This window comes from Ovis canadensis, chromosome 7 (genome assembly GCF_042477335.2).
Source record: "Ovis canadensis isolate MfBH-ARS-UI-01 breed Bighorn chromosome 7, ARS-UI_OviCan_v2, whole genome shotgun sequence".
NCBI classification, from domain to species: Eukaryota; Metazoa; Chordata; class Mammalia; order Artiodactyla; family Bovidae; genus Ovis; species Ovis canadensis.
The window spans coordinates 97,191,001-97,207,003 of record NC_091251.1 but is presented as its reverse complement, the minus strand read 5'-3'; the positions used below and the strand labels follow the sequence as shown (position 1 = coordinate 97,207,003).

Genomic DNA, 16,003 nt, shown 5'->3' with positions numbered 1-16,003 from the left:
GGATTCGGCCTTCAGTTGCAGTCTCCACATGGACAGACAGTAACATCTGCAGCCTCATCATTAAAAAGTAACCCACTGGCGTGGTAAGCCTCATCATTAAAAAGTAACCCACTGGCATGGTAATATCGATGTGGAAGGACGACCTTCCACAGTGTGGAGGAGCGCCTCCTCTACCCCAAGCCCCCACCCCTCCAGCCTGTTCCCATGCCAAAGCCATCTCTGCCCCAACAAGTGACAAGGCAGACCACATGGAGGATATTTTATTGCTTTAATATATCTGGTGTTACAAATAGAAAATACTAATTATGATTTCAAATAAAAGGATGGTTTCAGTAAACATTTTGTTTATAAAATTAAGAGACTCAAGAGTAAACACTTTCTCTTTATGAAAAAGTAAGGCACCTTCATTTTCCACCTCCTTTCCATCCCTAACTCAGTCCTTGCACCAGTAGTGTGAACTTCTTCTTTTATGTACAGAGTACTGTACACACACACACACACAGACACACACACCAGCTGCCCTCAGGCAGTGGCCCAAGCACCCAGCACCACTTCCACGCAGGCAGCTCCCATATGCTGAGCCCGGGGCAGTGGCCACAACAAGCACAAAAGAGCACAGGGTTTGTGATCACGGAGCTCAAAGCACTTGAGAAACAACCAAAATGCCTTATTTTGAGGAGATTCTCCCCAAGCCCATGAGTAGAGCCAGACAGCAGGTAAGGCAGGAGGGGGCAGCTTGGGCTGGTTGAAAGGACATGCGCGTGTGCGCGCTCAGTCATGTCTGACTCTCATAGCCTACAGCCTGCCAGGAGCCTCTGTCCATGGGGTTCCCCAGGCAAGAATACTGGAGTGAGGTGCCATTTCCTGCTCCAGGAGATCTTCCCGACCCAGGGATCGGACCTGTGTCTCTTGAGTCTCCTGCATTGGCAGGCAGATTCTTTACCACTGGCAATACCTGAGGGCCCCTGGTTGAAAGAGGGTCCCTTTAAATTCAGAGTATCTGAGAAAGAATTATTACTATCATAGAAGGGGGTGGCAAGAGGGGCTGGGGCTGCAAACACTGTCCCCACCAGAGGTGGATGCACTTACCTAACCCAGCAGACCCGAGTCCCATTCACGGTCCACCTCTCCTTCTGCCCCTTCCCCTCATCTCTCAGGGACCTTTGGAGCTCTCAGGGGGAAGGACACAGGTGAGTTTGCAGTGAGGGTCACAGGCAGGAGAACACGAGCCCCTGAGTGACGTCTGGAGGAAGGCACGGAGGTGGCAGTGACGCACACAAGGCCCTGGGCCAGGACGTCTTCTGCAGAAAAGAGCCTTTCTGTTCCCGAATCAAGCTACCAGACTCCCCAGATTCTTAGCACCATCACATCCCAGGGAGGTCAACTCTCTGAAACTGGCTTAGTCTTCTAGGTGACAGCAATGTTTTTATCAAGTTTATTGATGTTTGGTTTGATCAGCTCTGAGGACAGAGGGTTTGCAGACATTTGCAACATGAGCCAGAAGAACCTGGTCCTGGAGTCCTGAGGGGCTTGTCCTGAGGGTGTTTGCTCTCCCACAGAATGTCAGTGGTCAGTCTGAGGGCCCAAGAAAGACCCTCGTCCAGAGCAGCTGCTGCTCCTGAGAACTGGGCTCCTAAGGGTCTTTAGACACTAAAAAAGTTAATCTCCTGAATAAGATTTCTTTGGGGATAATGTGCAGGCTTTATCCCGAGGGATGGGCTGGAGCAGCAAGGTGAGGCAGCAGCCAGGACTGACTCCAGGATTCTCTCTGCCCCTCCCCAGCTCCCAGAACCTGCAGGGGGAGGGCAGGGCCCCAACCTGTGTGGTGGAAAGGGCATCTCCCCCACGGAGACAGAGACAGGGCAAGCTCTGGAGTGGCTTCCAGGAGGCAGAGCGCTGTCCTACAAGACACAGATGTTCCTCCCAGTTTCCCCAGAAGCTGCTCGGGTGAAGGCCGTGGGGCTGGCAGGCAGAGCTGTGCTGGCTGGAGAGGTGGGGGCGGTCCGAGTCCCCCGACTTGCTCCTCCGCTCTCTCTCAGAAATGCTCCTCCTGGACAGTGGTGGGGTCTTTGTTGCTCTTTCTGTCCTCCTCCTCTTCCCCCTCCTGGGGTTTCTACAAGACAGACAAGGGGACAGCCCTTGGGGTGAAGAGGCAGGGACTCCTTGCTGGAGCATCTTCCTGCCCGTGCGTCTGGAATCTAGGGGGAAGACCAGAGTCCCAGGCACTCAGCATCCCCGACTGAACAAAACAAGGACAGGGGCTCCGGTCACACACAGTGCTCCCCAGACACACACACCATCACGACAGGAGCAAAGAGGAGCGAAAAGGTCAGCCTTCCAGGACACCACAGCCTCCAGGGACCATCTCACTGAGTGCCACTGAGCTCCGGTCACCCTCCTCCCCTTCTGACAACCTCGCCCCACCTGGATGGACCTCCACGTGCCTGTGCAAAGGCCCAGGTCTGCCCCCTCCTCAGGAGTGCTGACTACCCCCAGTCAGGGGCAGCCCCCAGGGGAGGAATACAGTTACCACGTGTATGGAACAGACGCACAGCGAACTGTTACAAAGACAGGAAGCGGTATGGCTCACAGTAGGTATATACTAATATAGCTCCCCAGAGAAGAGGAGGCTTCGGCTCTTTGCCATCAGATTTCTTGGGGACGATGGCATGGAATTAGAAGGTATTCAGGGTCACACTTGTTAGCTGGGTGGGATTAATATGCCCTGAAGATTATGCTCTGAGGCCTCTAAGCACTAACTGCCAACTTGGGCGTTTGTCTGCTGTTTCAGGAACACTTTGCTTCTTCCCTCAGGGGCTCATCTTGCTCCCAACAAGGCCTCAAGCACGGGCCGAGCCCCATAGAGCTCTGACCATCGAGGCTGGCGGAGCACACGCAGGCCACGTCAGCTGGACAAACGGCACTTCACCCGCCACGACCCCCAGGGCAGCCCATGGCAGAGGCAAAGCGGGAGATCCAGTGTCCGGTTCTTCATCTTGCTAACTGTCGGCACCAGCTCGGCCTCAGCCCTGAGAAGCTCTCACTCAGGAGCCAGCAGCCGCCTTCAACCATTCACGTCACCTCCTGTCTCTGACACACTCATGCACACACACCTGCCTCCTTCAGCACGACCACCTTGAAGTCACAACCAAACAAGGCGTATGTCTCTTATGGTGGAGAATCACCAACTGGAAGAAGATGCACACTGTCTTCCTCAAGATGACTCATGAGCCCCCAACCAGAAGTTCTGGCTCTTTCTGCCAATGACACACCTCACTGATCAGAAAACGCACCTGTGGCCCGATGCGCTCCCTGCCCTGTCGTCCCCTGGCGCTGAGGCTGAAGTCCTGGGAGGGTCTGCAGGTCCCACTCACACCCGCCACCTCGGTGGGGAAATGACGGCTCCTTCACGATGCCCTCTGACAGCCCTGACTCCCCTGGGCCCAGCCCCGCGTGACTCTGACCCCCGTCCCACCAGCCCCCCAGGTGCATCCAGGACAGCACCGTGAGCCTGCACCCACTGGCCTCCTGGCCCGACTCACGCTGCTTCCCGCAGTCCACATGCACAGGACTGAGCCCTCACCGCCTGCTGGATAACAAGCCTGGCCCACGGGGGCAAGGAACTGCCTGCGAGACAGGGAAATGTGGGACAACCTAAGTAGCAAACAGGAGGAAACGGACGTGTGTACATGGAGACGCAGGGTCGGGGGGCAGTGGTGTAGAAAGGCTGTCAGACTCTCCTGCGGAAGCAAGCAGGGTAGAAAATCCAGCGTGCACGAGCACATTTCTGCATCCACAGAAAACGTTGGGAAATGACTCAAGTGTTACCAGGTTATCTCTGGGCACTAGGCCTACAGGCAACCTTTACTTTCCTCTGTTTGCTTTGCCCAGGGAAACACTGATTACAGAGTAAACACAGCAGAGTCTCATAGCGCTTGACACAATGCATCACATTTCAAATTGAAAGCTTTTCACCAGTAATCCATCCTGTTATCATAGGCACCTTTTCGTAGGCTCACAATATAGTCACCAAAGTGTCCCAAATCACGTTTCCTCGTCTACGCCTCAGAGACAAGCCCATCTCTGAAGGGCTGATGCCACGCTTCTCACAGGCTCCTGAGGAGACCGCTCCTGTCTCAGGCGTTCCCTGTGTCCCCACTGAATGTCCTGTCCCAGGCATCTCCCCCTTTCCCTGCTACCTGCTGCCACCTGCCAACTCCAGAGTGTGAGATCAGAGGACAAACAAGCAAGCAGAGATGAGCAGCCATCTCTCAGCACACATCCGTAAAGCACTAAACGTATCTCTTTCAGGTACCATTTTTGCCTTCGATAACTGGCAAAGATTTTCAAAATGAGAAATTCTCAGGGTTGGCCTCATACACTGCTAGAGCAATGCACATTAGGAGGATTGATAGTGCCTTCTTTCTACACGACAGTCTGGGAACACATATCAAAGTCTTAACAACAGGCACAACCACTAATCCATTTCTCAGGACAATACAGTGCTTAAGAATATGCCCAAAGAGTCAGCTCCAGAACAGTAAACAACAATCAGAAAGACTCTTGGTGTTCCTGGACAGGAAAGTTGTCAATCAAATCATGTCTGTCCATGTGCAGTTATTAGGACACTGTGACGTCAAGTACGTTGTAACAGACTAATGACCTGACAAAGCGCTTGCAGAAAGTGCAGAAGCACACAGAACAAGAAAGCCTGCCGAACAACAAAAGTGCAAGATTCTACTTTTGTTTAAAAAATACATACATATATCTACACATATACATTATACGTGCACACAGACGTGGGAGTAAAAGCAAACATACAGAACCTCATCTCTAGGTGATGCTATTACAGGATGACTTTCAAATTTTGTACACTTTAAAACAAACAAAAAAGAAAAAAATGTGTACACTTTGCTATATTTTTAAATGTTTTCTACAAAGTATGTGTATTACCTTTGTAACAGGTTTTGGGTGTTTTGTTTTTTTAAGCAATATCCCACTGACTCCTGAGAGCTGAAATTCCTTTCATCCTGATTCAGATTTGATATCTAACACATTGGTTAAAGGATTTCCTGGTAGCTCCACCGGCAATGCAGGAGACCCCAGTTTGAGGCCTGGGTCGGGAAGATCCCCTGGAGAAGGGATAGGCTACCCACTCCAGTATTCTTGGGCTTCCCTGTTGGCTCAGATAGCAAAGAATCCTCCCACAATGCAGGAGACCTGGATTCAATCCCTTCGTTGGGAAGATCCCCTGGAGGGCATGGTAACCCACTCCAGTATCCTTGCCTGGAGACTCCCAATGGACAGAGGAGCCTGGCAGGCTACAGTCCATAGGGTCGCAAAGAGTCGGACACTTTGAAGTGACTTAGTCACAAAATGCTTAGTCACAAAGTTGGACACTTTGTGACTAAGCACAGCACAGCACGATGGTTAAAAGAGTTCCCGTCTTTCCCAATTAGGAAAGAAGGGAAATGCTCTTCTGTTCTGGATCTAATTCCTGGTCCTCTCCCCTTCCACCATGATCCACTCCTGCTTTCGGACTTGTACTTTTAGAGCCCTGCTGGCAACCCATTGGCTCTGGTCCCTCCCCGGCACCTCCTGAGGGCCTGCCACATGCCAGGAGACCCACTGCCCTGGGGCCACCACCGCTATGACAGGATGAAGGAGCCAGCCCCCACGTTTCCTCTCTGTTCATGAACCCCAGGCTGAAAGGAGAGGAGCCAGGGCCTCAAGACTTGTCTCAGGACCCCGGGGTGGGTGTTGCTCTGCAGACTGTGACACAGGGCCCAGCGCTGGGGACCAGAGCAGGGAGGCCAGGAGCAGGGAAGGAAATGGCAGAAAAACCCAGAGAGGGCAGCAGAAAAGCGGGGCTAAGCCTCACGGAGGAAACCCTTTGTCCCCTCGTGTGTGATGCTAAGCGGCTCTCACAAACCCCAGTCCCCTGGGCGCTCCCCCCGCGTCCCCCCAGTGCCACAGCCTCAGCAAAGTCTGTGCCTACGTCTCGGCCCAGCAGCCCCCACATACTCACAGTCTCGGGAGTTTCTTTGTTTGCATCCTGCCTCCGGAGATCTGCCTTGATGAATGCTGAGGTTCAAGGACACAGAAGAAAGGCAACAAAGTTATCTAGCAGAGCAATGGTCAAGCTCATCCACGAGAGGGAGCGCTTACTCTCCTAAGGGTCATGGGAATCCCACCTCCTTCAGACCTTCCAGGGATCTGGAGGTTCCACCAGCCAGCTTGACAGAGCCTGGGAACCACTGCTGTGCCAGACAGGAAGAAGCCAGTGATGACAGTGGCCTCCATGCATAGACCCCTGATGTTTGCAGGGAGTTTGCACACAGTGCTCCAAGCCTCATAGCCATCTCCATTCTACAGATAGGAAAGTGGGGCTCCAGAGGCTGGTCCACTTGCCCACGGTCAAAGAGCTATGGAGGTCAGTGTCACAGTGCAGGGTTCCAACAAGGGTCTTTGGGGACCAAAACTGAAGCTCATTCCAACAAAATATGCTGCTGCCTGCCAAAGATACCTCCTCATGAGCCCTGTCGTCTGCCCTGCTGCACGTGAGCCCCTTAGCTATATGATCAGTGAAGACATTGGGTGCCAAACTGCCAACAGCATAAACTCAGGCACAGTCAGAGCATCACATTGTCCTGAAGCCCTGACTCACCAGTGAGCACTGCCCCAAGGGTCAGGAAGACACACAGGAAGATGTTCCCAGGCGTGGTTCCATAGTTGTCGATAATCTGGCCCTGGGAGATGGTGAAGATGATCCCGAATACCTGCAAAGACATGGGGAAGACTGGAAACAGGGGCCCAGCCAAGCAGCCCACGGGGAGCTGAGCTGCCCTAACGCAGCGCCTGCACCTGCCAAGCCCGGCGGGGAACACAGACCCACGGCTCCGGTGCCACCACCCAACGAGAGGCCTACCTGGGCAGACACGTTGAGGAGGCCAGACGACATGCCTTCTGATTCCGGGTATGTCAGCTCTACGGCAAACTCAAACCCCAGTGGGAGGTAGCCAGTCATAAAGAATCTGAAGGCCAGATCACAGAAACAAGGTGATGGAGAAATTCTGGAGCAAAGAAGAAAGGGTGCCCAGCTCCTGCCCTACAACTCCTTTTTCTGTTTCTTCCCATCAAGACATGCCAGGCCCCTGAAAATCAGGCCACCCCCTAGGTGGTCATTATATACACACACGCTCACACACCCTCACGTATACCATCCATAGGAAAATAAACAAGAGGTGAAGCTGAGCAGAGATCCCTGTGGAAGGGGCACCATTTCCTATACTTTCTCATACAACAGGTCTAGAAAATTCCAGCTCTGATCTCTTACAACTGCACCACACTTCCTGGTGCTTTCACATCTGTTAATCCTCTCCTTCTTTTCAAAAACTCCACAAGGGAGGCCACTCATCTGCAATTACGGATGAAGACACTGAGCCTCAGAGTGAGTAGGCCGGTGCCTACAATCTAATAAACAGCAACAGTGAGCTCAGGACCCACCCTTTCTGATCCCTAGGCCTGTGTACTTACTGTGACCCCAGGTTGTCCCAGGCAGAGCTCACAAAGACGCTAAACATTTCCTAGCCTCCCAGAGATTTATGAAGGACATAATCCATCCCAACAGCATGGATGGGCCTGGGTGCTCCAGGTAGCCTCTTGAGGTCTTATGAGTGAACATGACCTCTGGCCATTTCCACGTTTACAGAAATCAACGAGAGGCGGCAGATCCCTATTGCATCCTAGGATGTCAGTAGGTCTTGGAAGCACGAATGGTGCTTTCCAGTTAAGTAGGTTTGAAGTACAACTTACCCCATTGCGCCAGCCGTGATGAACACTACCCACAGGTGTCCCAGGTTCAAGGTAGATGTGTAAACCACCATGCCCACCAGAGTCATGATATAGACCACCAACGTTGTCTCCCTACAAGCAGAGGCAATGAAGTTGAGTCATAAACTGCAGACAGGATATTTTCCTTTCCTTCCTTCCTCTTTTCCTCCATCCCACTTCCTATCTAATGGGCAACTGCTGAGTGCTGAGCAAGCCCACGTCTGTGTGCTATTTACTCTCATAGAATTTTCTGTCCATGAGGTTGATGGACACCGGACCAGTGATTACACTGTGCTCAGAGTTACAAAGGGTCAGACCAGGACAGTGTGAAGCCATCTTGTAGCACGTGTGTTCTCCTGCAGAAACGTCTCAGCGAGTAAACACTGCACCTGGACTGGCTGCATCCTACCCACAAGCAGGGACACAGCCCTTTCCTTTTCTCCTTCCACCAGAAGAAAAAAAAAGGAGGGGGCACACATCAGCTGTGGTCAGGTGTCAGTGGTACACAGACAACCCCAGAAGCCCATTCTGCTAGTCTGCATCGCCCCCCGACCCCAGGACAGTGCCGGGCAGGGACCTGACTGTGAGAGTCTCCGTCGTCTCCAAGTCCTTCCTCTTGCCACCTGCACACGTGCAGCACAGCTTTTCCGCTGAATCTGAACTCCTCCACTCCTGACAGTGTGGCTGAGAGAACATTCCCCAGCCCTGAACGAGCTCTTGACTCCAAAGCCCAAGGGAGAAAGCTGCACCCCCTGCCGGGTGCATGTCCCTCTGCTGGTCCCTCAGAAGGCCCATCAGTGCTGGCTTCTGCTTCGGGCTCACCCTGCTCGTGCCCCTCCACGCACCTCTCCCCCAGGTTGCCCCTCAGGACTGCTGTGGCCCTGACTCCTGCACTTGGACTGGCCCCTCTCCCTGTCCTCCTGACTGAGGTCAGGGACCCACAAGGCACCTGCTTGTGCACTCTGGCCATGAGCATCAGGACTCAGACCACGAAAGCTCAGAGCGTTCCCTCATCTCTGCTGAAGCCAGAAACACGGTGGGGCCGGCTGTGTATACTGTGCTTACATCAGACTGATACTGCAGTGATTGGATGCCAGAGATTCTCTTAGGCACTTTACATATATTTAGTATTTCATTAACCCTTACAAAAGCCCTGAAGGAAAAGTATGACTGATTTAAGAAAACTGAAATCATATCAAGCATCTTTTCTAATCACAAAACTGAGGTTAGAAATTAACTATGAGAATGGCTGATTCATCTTGATGTTTGAAAGAAAACAAAATTCTATAAAGCAATTATCCTTCAATTAAAAAATAAGCAAATGTTTTTAATGTAAAAAGGAATTTTAAAATATTTTAAAAATCAACAATGAGGAAAAAAAACTACAAAAAACACAAAAACATGGAGGCTAAACGATTATCTACCAAGCACCCACTAGGTCACTGAATAAATCAAAGTAGAAATTAAAAAAAAAAAAACCACCTGGAAACAAATTAACAAAAAACACAATACAAACTATACCGGGTACAATAAAAGCAGTTCCAAGAGGCAAGTTTTTAGTGACACTAGCGTATCTCAGGACACAAGAAAAATCTTTAAACCGTGTAATCCAAGGCAGTTGGCATATTCAAAGCAATTCCTGTCAGAACACTAATGGCAACTTTGCAGAATTAGAACCAATAATCCTAAAATTTGTATGGAAATACAAAAGACTCCATATAGCCAAAGCAATCTTGAGAAAGTATAAAACAAGAGGCATCAGTTCTTCCAGATTTCAAAGTGTACTCCAAAGCTATTGTAATCAAACCAGTATGGTATTGGCACAAAACAGACACATAGATCAATGGATCTGAATAGTGACTCAAAAATAAACCCACATTTTTGTGAACAATTACCCTATGATGAAAGAGGCAAGAACATACAATGGGGAAAAGACAGACTCTTCAATAAGTGGTGTTGGGAAAATTGGACAGCTATATACAAAAGAATCAAACTCAGCTGCTATCTCATGCTATGCAGAAAAACAAACTCAAAATGGATTAAAGACTTAAATTTAAGATTGAAACCACAAAAATTCTAGAATAAATTTATAGGCAGTACACTGACATCAGTCCTAGTAATTTCTGGGGGGTGGGGGTGCGGGGCGGGAAACGTCTCCTCAGGCAAGGGAACCAAAAGCAAAAACAAATAGGACTACATCAAACTGGAAAGCTTTAGCACAGGAAAGGAAACTACCAACAAAATTAAAAGGCCATCTATTGCATGGGAGAAGATGTATCTATAAGGAGTTAATGTCCAAGATATACAAAGATTTAATAGAACTCAACATCAAAAGGAAAAAAAAAACCCAATTGAAAAGTGGGCATAGGATCTGTGCAGACATTCTTCCAAAGAAGACACACAGATGGCCGAGAAGCATGTGGAAAACAGGCATGTGAACTGCTGGTGGGCACTGCAAATTGGCGCAGCCACTACAGAAAACAGTCTGCTGCTGCTGCTGCTGAGTCATGTCAGTCGTGTCAGACTCTGTGAGACCTCATAGATGGCAGCCCACCAGGCTCCCCTGTCCCTGGGATTCTCCAGGCAAGAACACTGGAGTGGGTTGCCATTTCCTTCTCCAATGCATGAAAGTGAAAAGTGAAAGGAAGTCGCTCAGTCGTGTCCGACTCTTCGCGACCCCATAGACTGCAGCCCACCAGGCTCCTCCACCCATGGGATTTGCCAGGCAAGAGTACTGGAGTGGGATGCCATTGCCTTCTCTGTGATGAAAACAGTATGGAGATTTCTAAAAATAAGATTCAAAATAAAACACCCGGGGGCTTCCCTGCTGGCTCAGTGGTAAAGAATCTACGAGCGAATGCAGGAGACATGAGTTTGATCCCTGGTCTGGGAAGATCCCACGTGGGGCAGAGAAAGTAGGCCTGTGCACCACACTGATGGGGCCTGAACTCTAGAACGGAAACTACTGAAGCCCAGGCACTCTAGAGACTGTGCTCCACCACAAAAGAAACCACTGCAGTGACAAGCCAATGCACCACAACTGGAGAACAGACTGCAAAACAACAAAGATCCAGCTCAGCCAAAAGTAAATGAAATTATATGCATATATATGAAAAACCAGAACACTCGGATGACCCAGCGATTCCACTCCTGAGCATTTATCCCAAGAAAATGAAAACACTAATTCAAAACAATATATGTACCCCTATGTTCATCGTAATATTATATACAAAAGCCAAGATACAGAGGCAATCTAAGTGCCCATCAATAGATGAATGGATTAAAAAGATGTGGTATGCACACAGATGTATTTCAGCCATAAAAAGGAATGAACTCTTCCCGTTTGCAGTGACATGCATAGACACAAATGATCTTAGGCTAAGTGAAATAAGTCAGAGAAATACAAACACTATATGATTTCTTTGCTATGCAGAGTCTAAAAAACAAAACAAACGAACAGACATTAAGCCAGAAACAGACTCATAGATACAGAGAGCACACAGATGGCTGCCAGAGGGAGAGGGTGGGGAGACGAGAGAAACAGGTGAAAGAGATTAAGAGGTACAAACGTACAGTTGGAAAACAGATGAATCAAAGGGATGAAATGCACAGGGTGGGAAATACAGTCAATGAGTAATAAAATCCTGGTATGGTAACAGACCACAACCAGACTTAACTTAGGGGTCATTTTGAAATTCCTAGAAAATATTGAATCATTATGTTGTGTTAAGGAACTAACCTACTAGTGTAGTAGGTCAATAATATGTCAAAAACCAAACAAGCATGCAAACTCCTTATTTGTAAGGCCTCCCCAGACAGCCATTTTGCTTTTTTGCATTTCTTTTCCATGGGAAACTAGTCAATCTAATCACACTAGGACCACAGCCTTGTCTAACTCAATGAAACCAAGCCATGCCCGCAGGGCAACCCAAGATGGGCGGGTCATGGTGGAGAGGTCTGACAGAATGTGGTCCACTGGAGAAGGGAATGGCAAACCACTTCAGTATTCTTGCCTTGAGAACCCCATGAACAGTATGAAAAGGCAAAATGATAGGATACTGAAAGAGGAACCCCCCAGGTCAGTAGGTGCCCAATATGCTACTGGAGATCAGTGGAGAAATAACGCCAGAAAGAATGAAGGGATGAAGCCAAAGCAAAAACAATACCCAGTTGTGGATGTGACTGGTGATAGAAGCAAGGTCCAATGCTGTAAAGAGCAATATTGCATAGGAACCTGGAATGTCAGGTCCATGAATCAAGGCAAATTGGAACTCGTCAAACAAGAGATGGCAAGGGTGAACATCAACATTCTAGGAATCAGTGAACTAACTAAAATGGACTGGAATGGGTGAATTTAACTCAGATGACCATTATATCTACTACTGTGGGCGGAATCCCTCAGAAGAAATGGAGTAGCCATCATGGTCAACAAAAGAGTCTGAAATGCAGTACTTGGATGCAATCTCAAAAACAACAGAATGATCTCTGTTCGTCTCCAAGGCAAACCATTCAATATCAGGTTATCCAAGTCTATGCCCCAACCAGTAACGCTGAAGAAGCTGAGGTTGAATGGTTTTATGAAGACCTACAAGACCCTTTAGAACTAACACCGCAAAAGATGTTCTTTTCATTATAAGGGACTGGAATGCAAAAGTAGGAAGTCAAGAAACTCCTGGAGTAACAGGCAAATTTGGCCTTGGAATGTGGAATGAAGCAGGGCAAAGACTAATAGAGTTTTGCCAAGAAAATGCACTGGTCATAGCAAACACCCTCTTCCAACAACACAAGAGAAGACTCTACACATGGACATCACCAGATGGTCAACACCGAAATCAGATTGATTGTATTCTTTGCAGCCAAAGATGAAGAAGCTCTACACAGTCAACAAAAACAAGACCAGGAGCTGACTGTGGCTCAGATCATGAACTCCTCACTACCAAATTCAGACTCAAATTGAAGAAAGTAGGGAAAACCGCTAGACCATTCAGGTATGACCTAAATCAAATCCCTTATGATTATACAGTGGAAGTGAGAAATAGATTTAAGGGACTAGATCTGATAGATACAGTGCCTGATGAACTATGGATGGAGGTTCATGACATCATATAGGAGACAGGGATCAAGACCATCCCCATGGAAAAGAAATGCAAAAAAGCAAAATGGCTGTCTAGGGAGGCCTTACAAATAGCTGTGAAAAGAAGAGAGGCGAAAAGCCAAGGAGAAAAAGAAAGATATAAGCATCTGAATGCAGAGTTCCAGAGAATAGCAAGAAGAGATAAGAAAGCCTTCTTCAGCAATCAATGCAAAGAAATAGAAGAAAAGAACAGAATGGGAAAGACTAGAGATCTCTTCAAGAAAATTAGAGATACCAAGGGAACAGTTCATGCAAAGATGGGCTCGATAAAGGACAGAAATGGTATGGACCTAACAGAAGCAGAAGCTATTAAGAAGAGGTGGCAAGAATACACAGAAGAATTGTACAAAAAAAGATCTTCACGACCCAGATAATCATGATGGTATGATCACTTATCTAGAGCGAGACATTCTGGAATGTGAAGTCAAGTGGGCCTTAGAAAGCATCACTACGAACAAAGCTAGTGGAGGTGATGGAATTCCAGTTGAGCTGTTTCAAATCCTGAAAGATGATGCTGTGAAAGTGTTGCACTCAATATGCCAAAATTTGGAAAACTCAGTAGTGGCCACAGGACTGGAAAAGGTCAGTTTTCATTCCAATTCCAAAGAAAGGCGATGCCAAAGAATGCTCAAACTACCGCACAACTGCACTCATCTCACATGCTAGTAAAGTAATGCTCAAAATTCTCCAAGCCAGCCTTCAGCAATGCGTGAACCATAAACTTCCAGATGTTCAAGCTGGTTTTAGAAAAGGCAGAGAAACAAGAGATCAAATTGCCAGCATCTGCTGGATCATGGAAAAAGCAACAGAGTCCAGAAAAACATCTATTTCTGCCTTATTGACTATGTCAAAGCCTTTGACTGTGTGGATCACAATAAACTGTGGAAAATTCTTCATGAGATGGGAATACCAGACCACCTGACCTGCCTCTTGAGAAATCTGTATGCAGGTCAGGAAGCAACAGTTAGAACTGGACATGGAACAGCAGACTGGTTCCAAATAGGAAAAGGAGTACGTCAAGGCTGTATATTGTCATCCTGCTTATTTAACTTCTATGCAGAGTACATCATGAGAAACTCTGGGCTGGAAGAAACAAACTGGAGTCAAGATTGCCGGGAGAAATATCAATCACCTCAGATATGCAGATAACACCACCCTTAAGGCAGAAAGTGAAGAGGAACTAAAAGGCCCCTTGAGGAAAGTGAAAGTGGAGAGTGAAAAAGCTGGCCTAAAGCTCAGCATTCAGAAAATGAAGATCATGGCATCCGGTCCCATCACTTCATGGGAAATAGATGGGGAAACAGTTTAAATAGTGTCAGACTTTATTTTGGGGGCTCCAAAATCACTGCAGATGGTGACTGCAGCCATGAAATTAAAAGACACTTACTCCTTGGAAGAAAAGTTATGACCAACCTAGATAGCATATTCAAAAGCAAAGACATTACTTTGCTGACTAATGTCCGTCTAGTCAAGGCTATGGTTTTTCCTGTGGTCATGTATGGATGTGAGAGTTGGACTGTGAAGAAGGCTGAGAGCCAAAGAATTGATGCTTTTGAACTTTGGTGTTGGAGAAGACTCTTGAGAGTCCCTTGGACTGCTAGGAGATCCAACCAGTCCATTCTGAAGGAGATCAACCCTGGATGTTCTTTGGAAGGAATGATGCTAAAGCTGAAACTCCAGTACTTTGGCCACCTCATGTGAAGAGTTGACTCAATGGAAAAGACTCTGATGCTGGGAGGGATTGGGGGCAGGAGGAGAAGGGGACGACCGAGGATGAGATGGCTGGATGGCATCACGGACTCGATGGATGTGAGTCTGAGTGAACACCGGGAGTTGGTGATGGACAGGGAGGCCTGGCGTGCTGCAATTCATGGGGCCACAAAGAGTCGGACACGACTGAGAGACTGAACCGAACTGAACTGAAAGGTCCTCATCATGAAATTTTTTCTATTTCTTTAATTTTGTATCCATACATGATGATGGATGTTCACTAAACTATTTGTGATGTCGATTTCATGATGTATGTAAATTAAACCATATGCTGTACATAGATACAGTTTAAGTCCATTATATCTCAATAAAACTGGTAGGAAAAAAGAAGCATATGAATATCTCCAATACGACAAATGTGGAAACTGAGCTCAGACCAGTCAAGTTACTTGTCCAAAGTCACCCACTAGGTAAATGCAAGATTAGAAACCCTGCTCTCTCTGCTCCCACACACAGGAATACTAACACACGATTTGGGCTCAGTTCAGTTCAGTCGCTCAGTTGTGTCCGACTCTGCGACCTCATGAATCGCAGCACGCCAGGCCTCCCTGTCCATCACCATCTCCTGGAGTTCACTCAGACTCATGTCCATCGAGTCCGTGATGCCATCCAGCCATCTCATCCTCGGTCGTCCCCTTCTCCTCCTGCCCCCAATCCCTCCCAGCATCAGAGTCTTTTCCAATGAGTCAACTCTTCGCATGAGGTGGCCAAACCTCTTCGGAAATGAGCAACAGCCTCTGAAGGACACCTCTCCCTCCTGGGTCTTCAGAGCAGCTGCTGAGGTCAGAGGGCCTTCATCTCTTCTCGCCCTGCTCCCTGCATCCAGGCCCTCCTGCTGCAGAACCCAGCCCCATGGACACCCATCTCCCTTGCTGACCACACAAGCTCACCTTCTGCCATATTTCTTTACACACAGCTTCTTCTTAAACCACTGCTGCTGCTGCTGCTGCTGCTAAGTCGCTTCAGTCGTGTCCGACTCTGTGCGACCCACAGATGGCAGCCTACCAGGCTCCTCAGTCCCTGGGATTCTCCAGGCAAGAACACTGGAGTGGGTTGCCATGTCCTTCTCCAATGCATAAAAGTGAAGAGTGAAAGGGAATTCGCTCAGTCGTGTCCGACTCTTAGCGACCAGAATGGACTGCAGCCTATCAGGCTCCTCCACCCATGGGATTTTCCAGGCAAGAGTACTGGAGTGGGTCACCATTGCCTTCTCCATCTTAAACCACTAGCCTGTCTGCAAAACTATCTGTAGCCTCAGCCAGACAT

General features: G+C 48.4%; 1 protein-coding gene across 1 annotated transcript in view; it reads right to left on the bottom strand.

Moving 5' to 3' along the window:
• Positions 1–254: 254 nt before the first annotated feature.
• The window catches only part of LOC138443204 (choline/ethanolamine transporter FLVCR2), a 61,960-nt gene continuing 46,211 nt past the window's right edge, over positions 255–16,003 (bottom strand). Inside the window, exons 6-10 of the mRNA XM_069595198.1 lie at positions 7,816–7,926; positions 6,929–7,034; positions 6,668–6,779; positions 6,029–6,084; positions 255–2,113 (exon numbers count right to left, since the gene is read on the bottom strand). Of these exons, the coding sequence (XP_069451299.1) occupies positions 2,036–2,113; positions 6,029–6,084; positions 6,668–6,779; positions 6,929–7,034; positions 7,816–7,926 (463 nt within the window). The 3' untranslated portion in view covers positions 255–2,035. The remainder of the gene's footprint in view (positions 2,114–6,028; positions 6,085–6,667; positions 6,780–6,928; positions 7,035–7,815; positions 7,927–16,003) is intronic.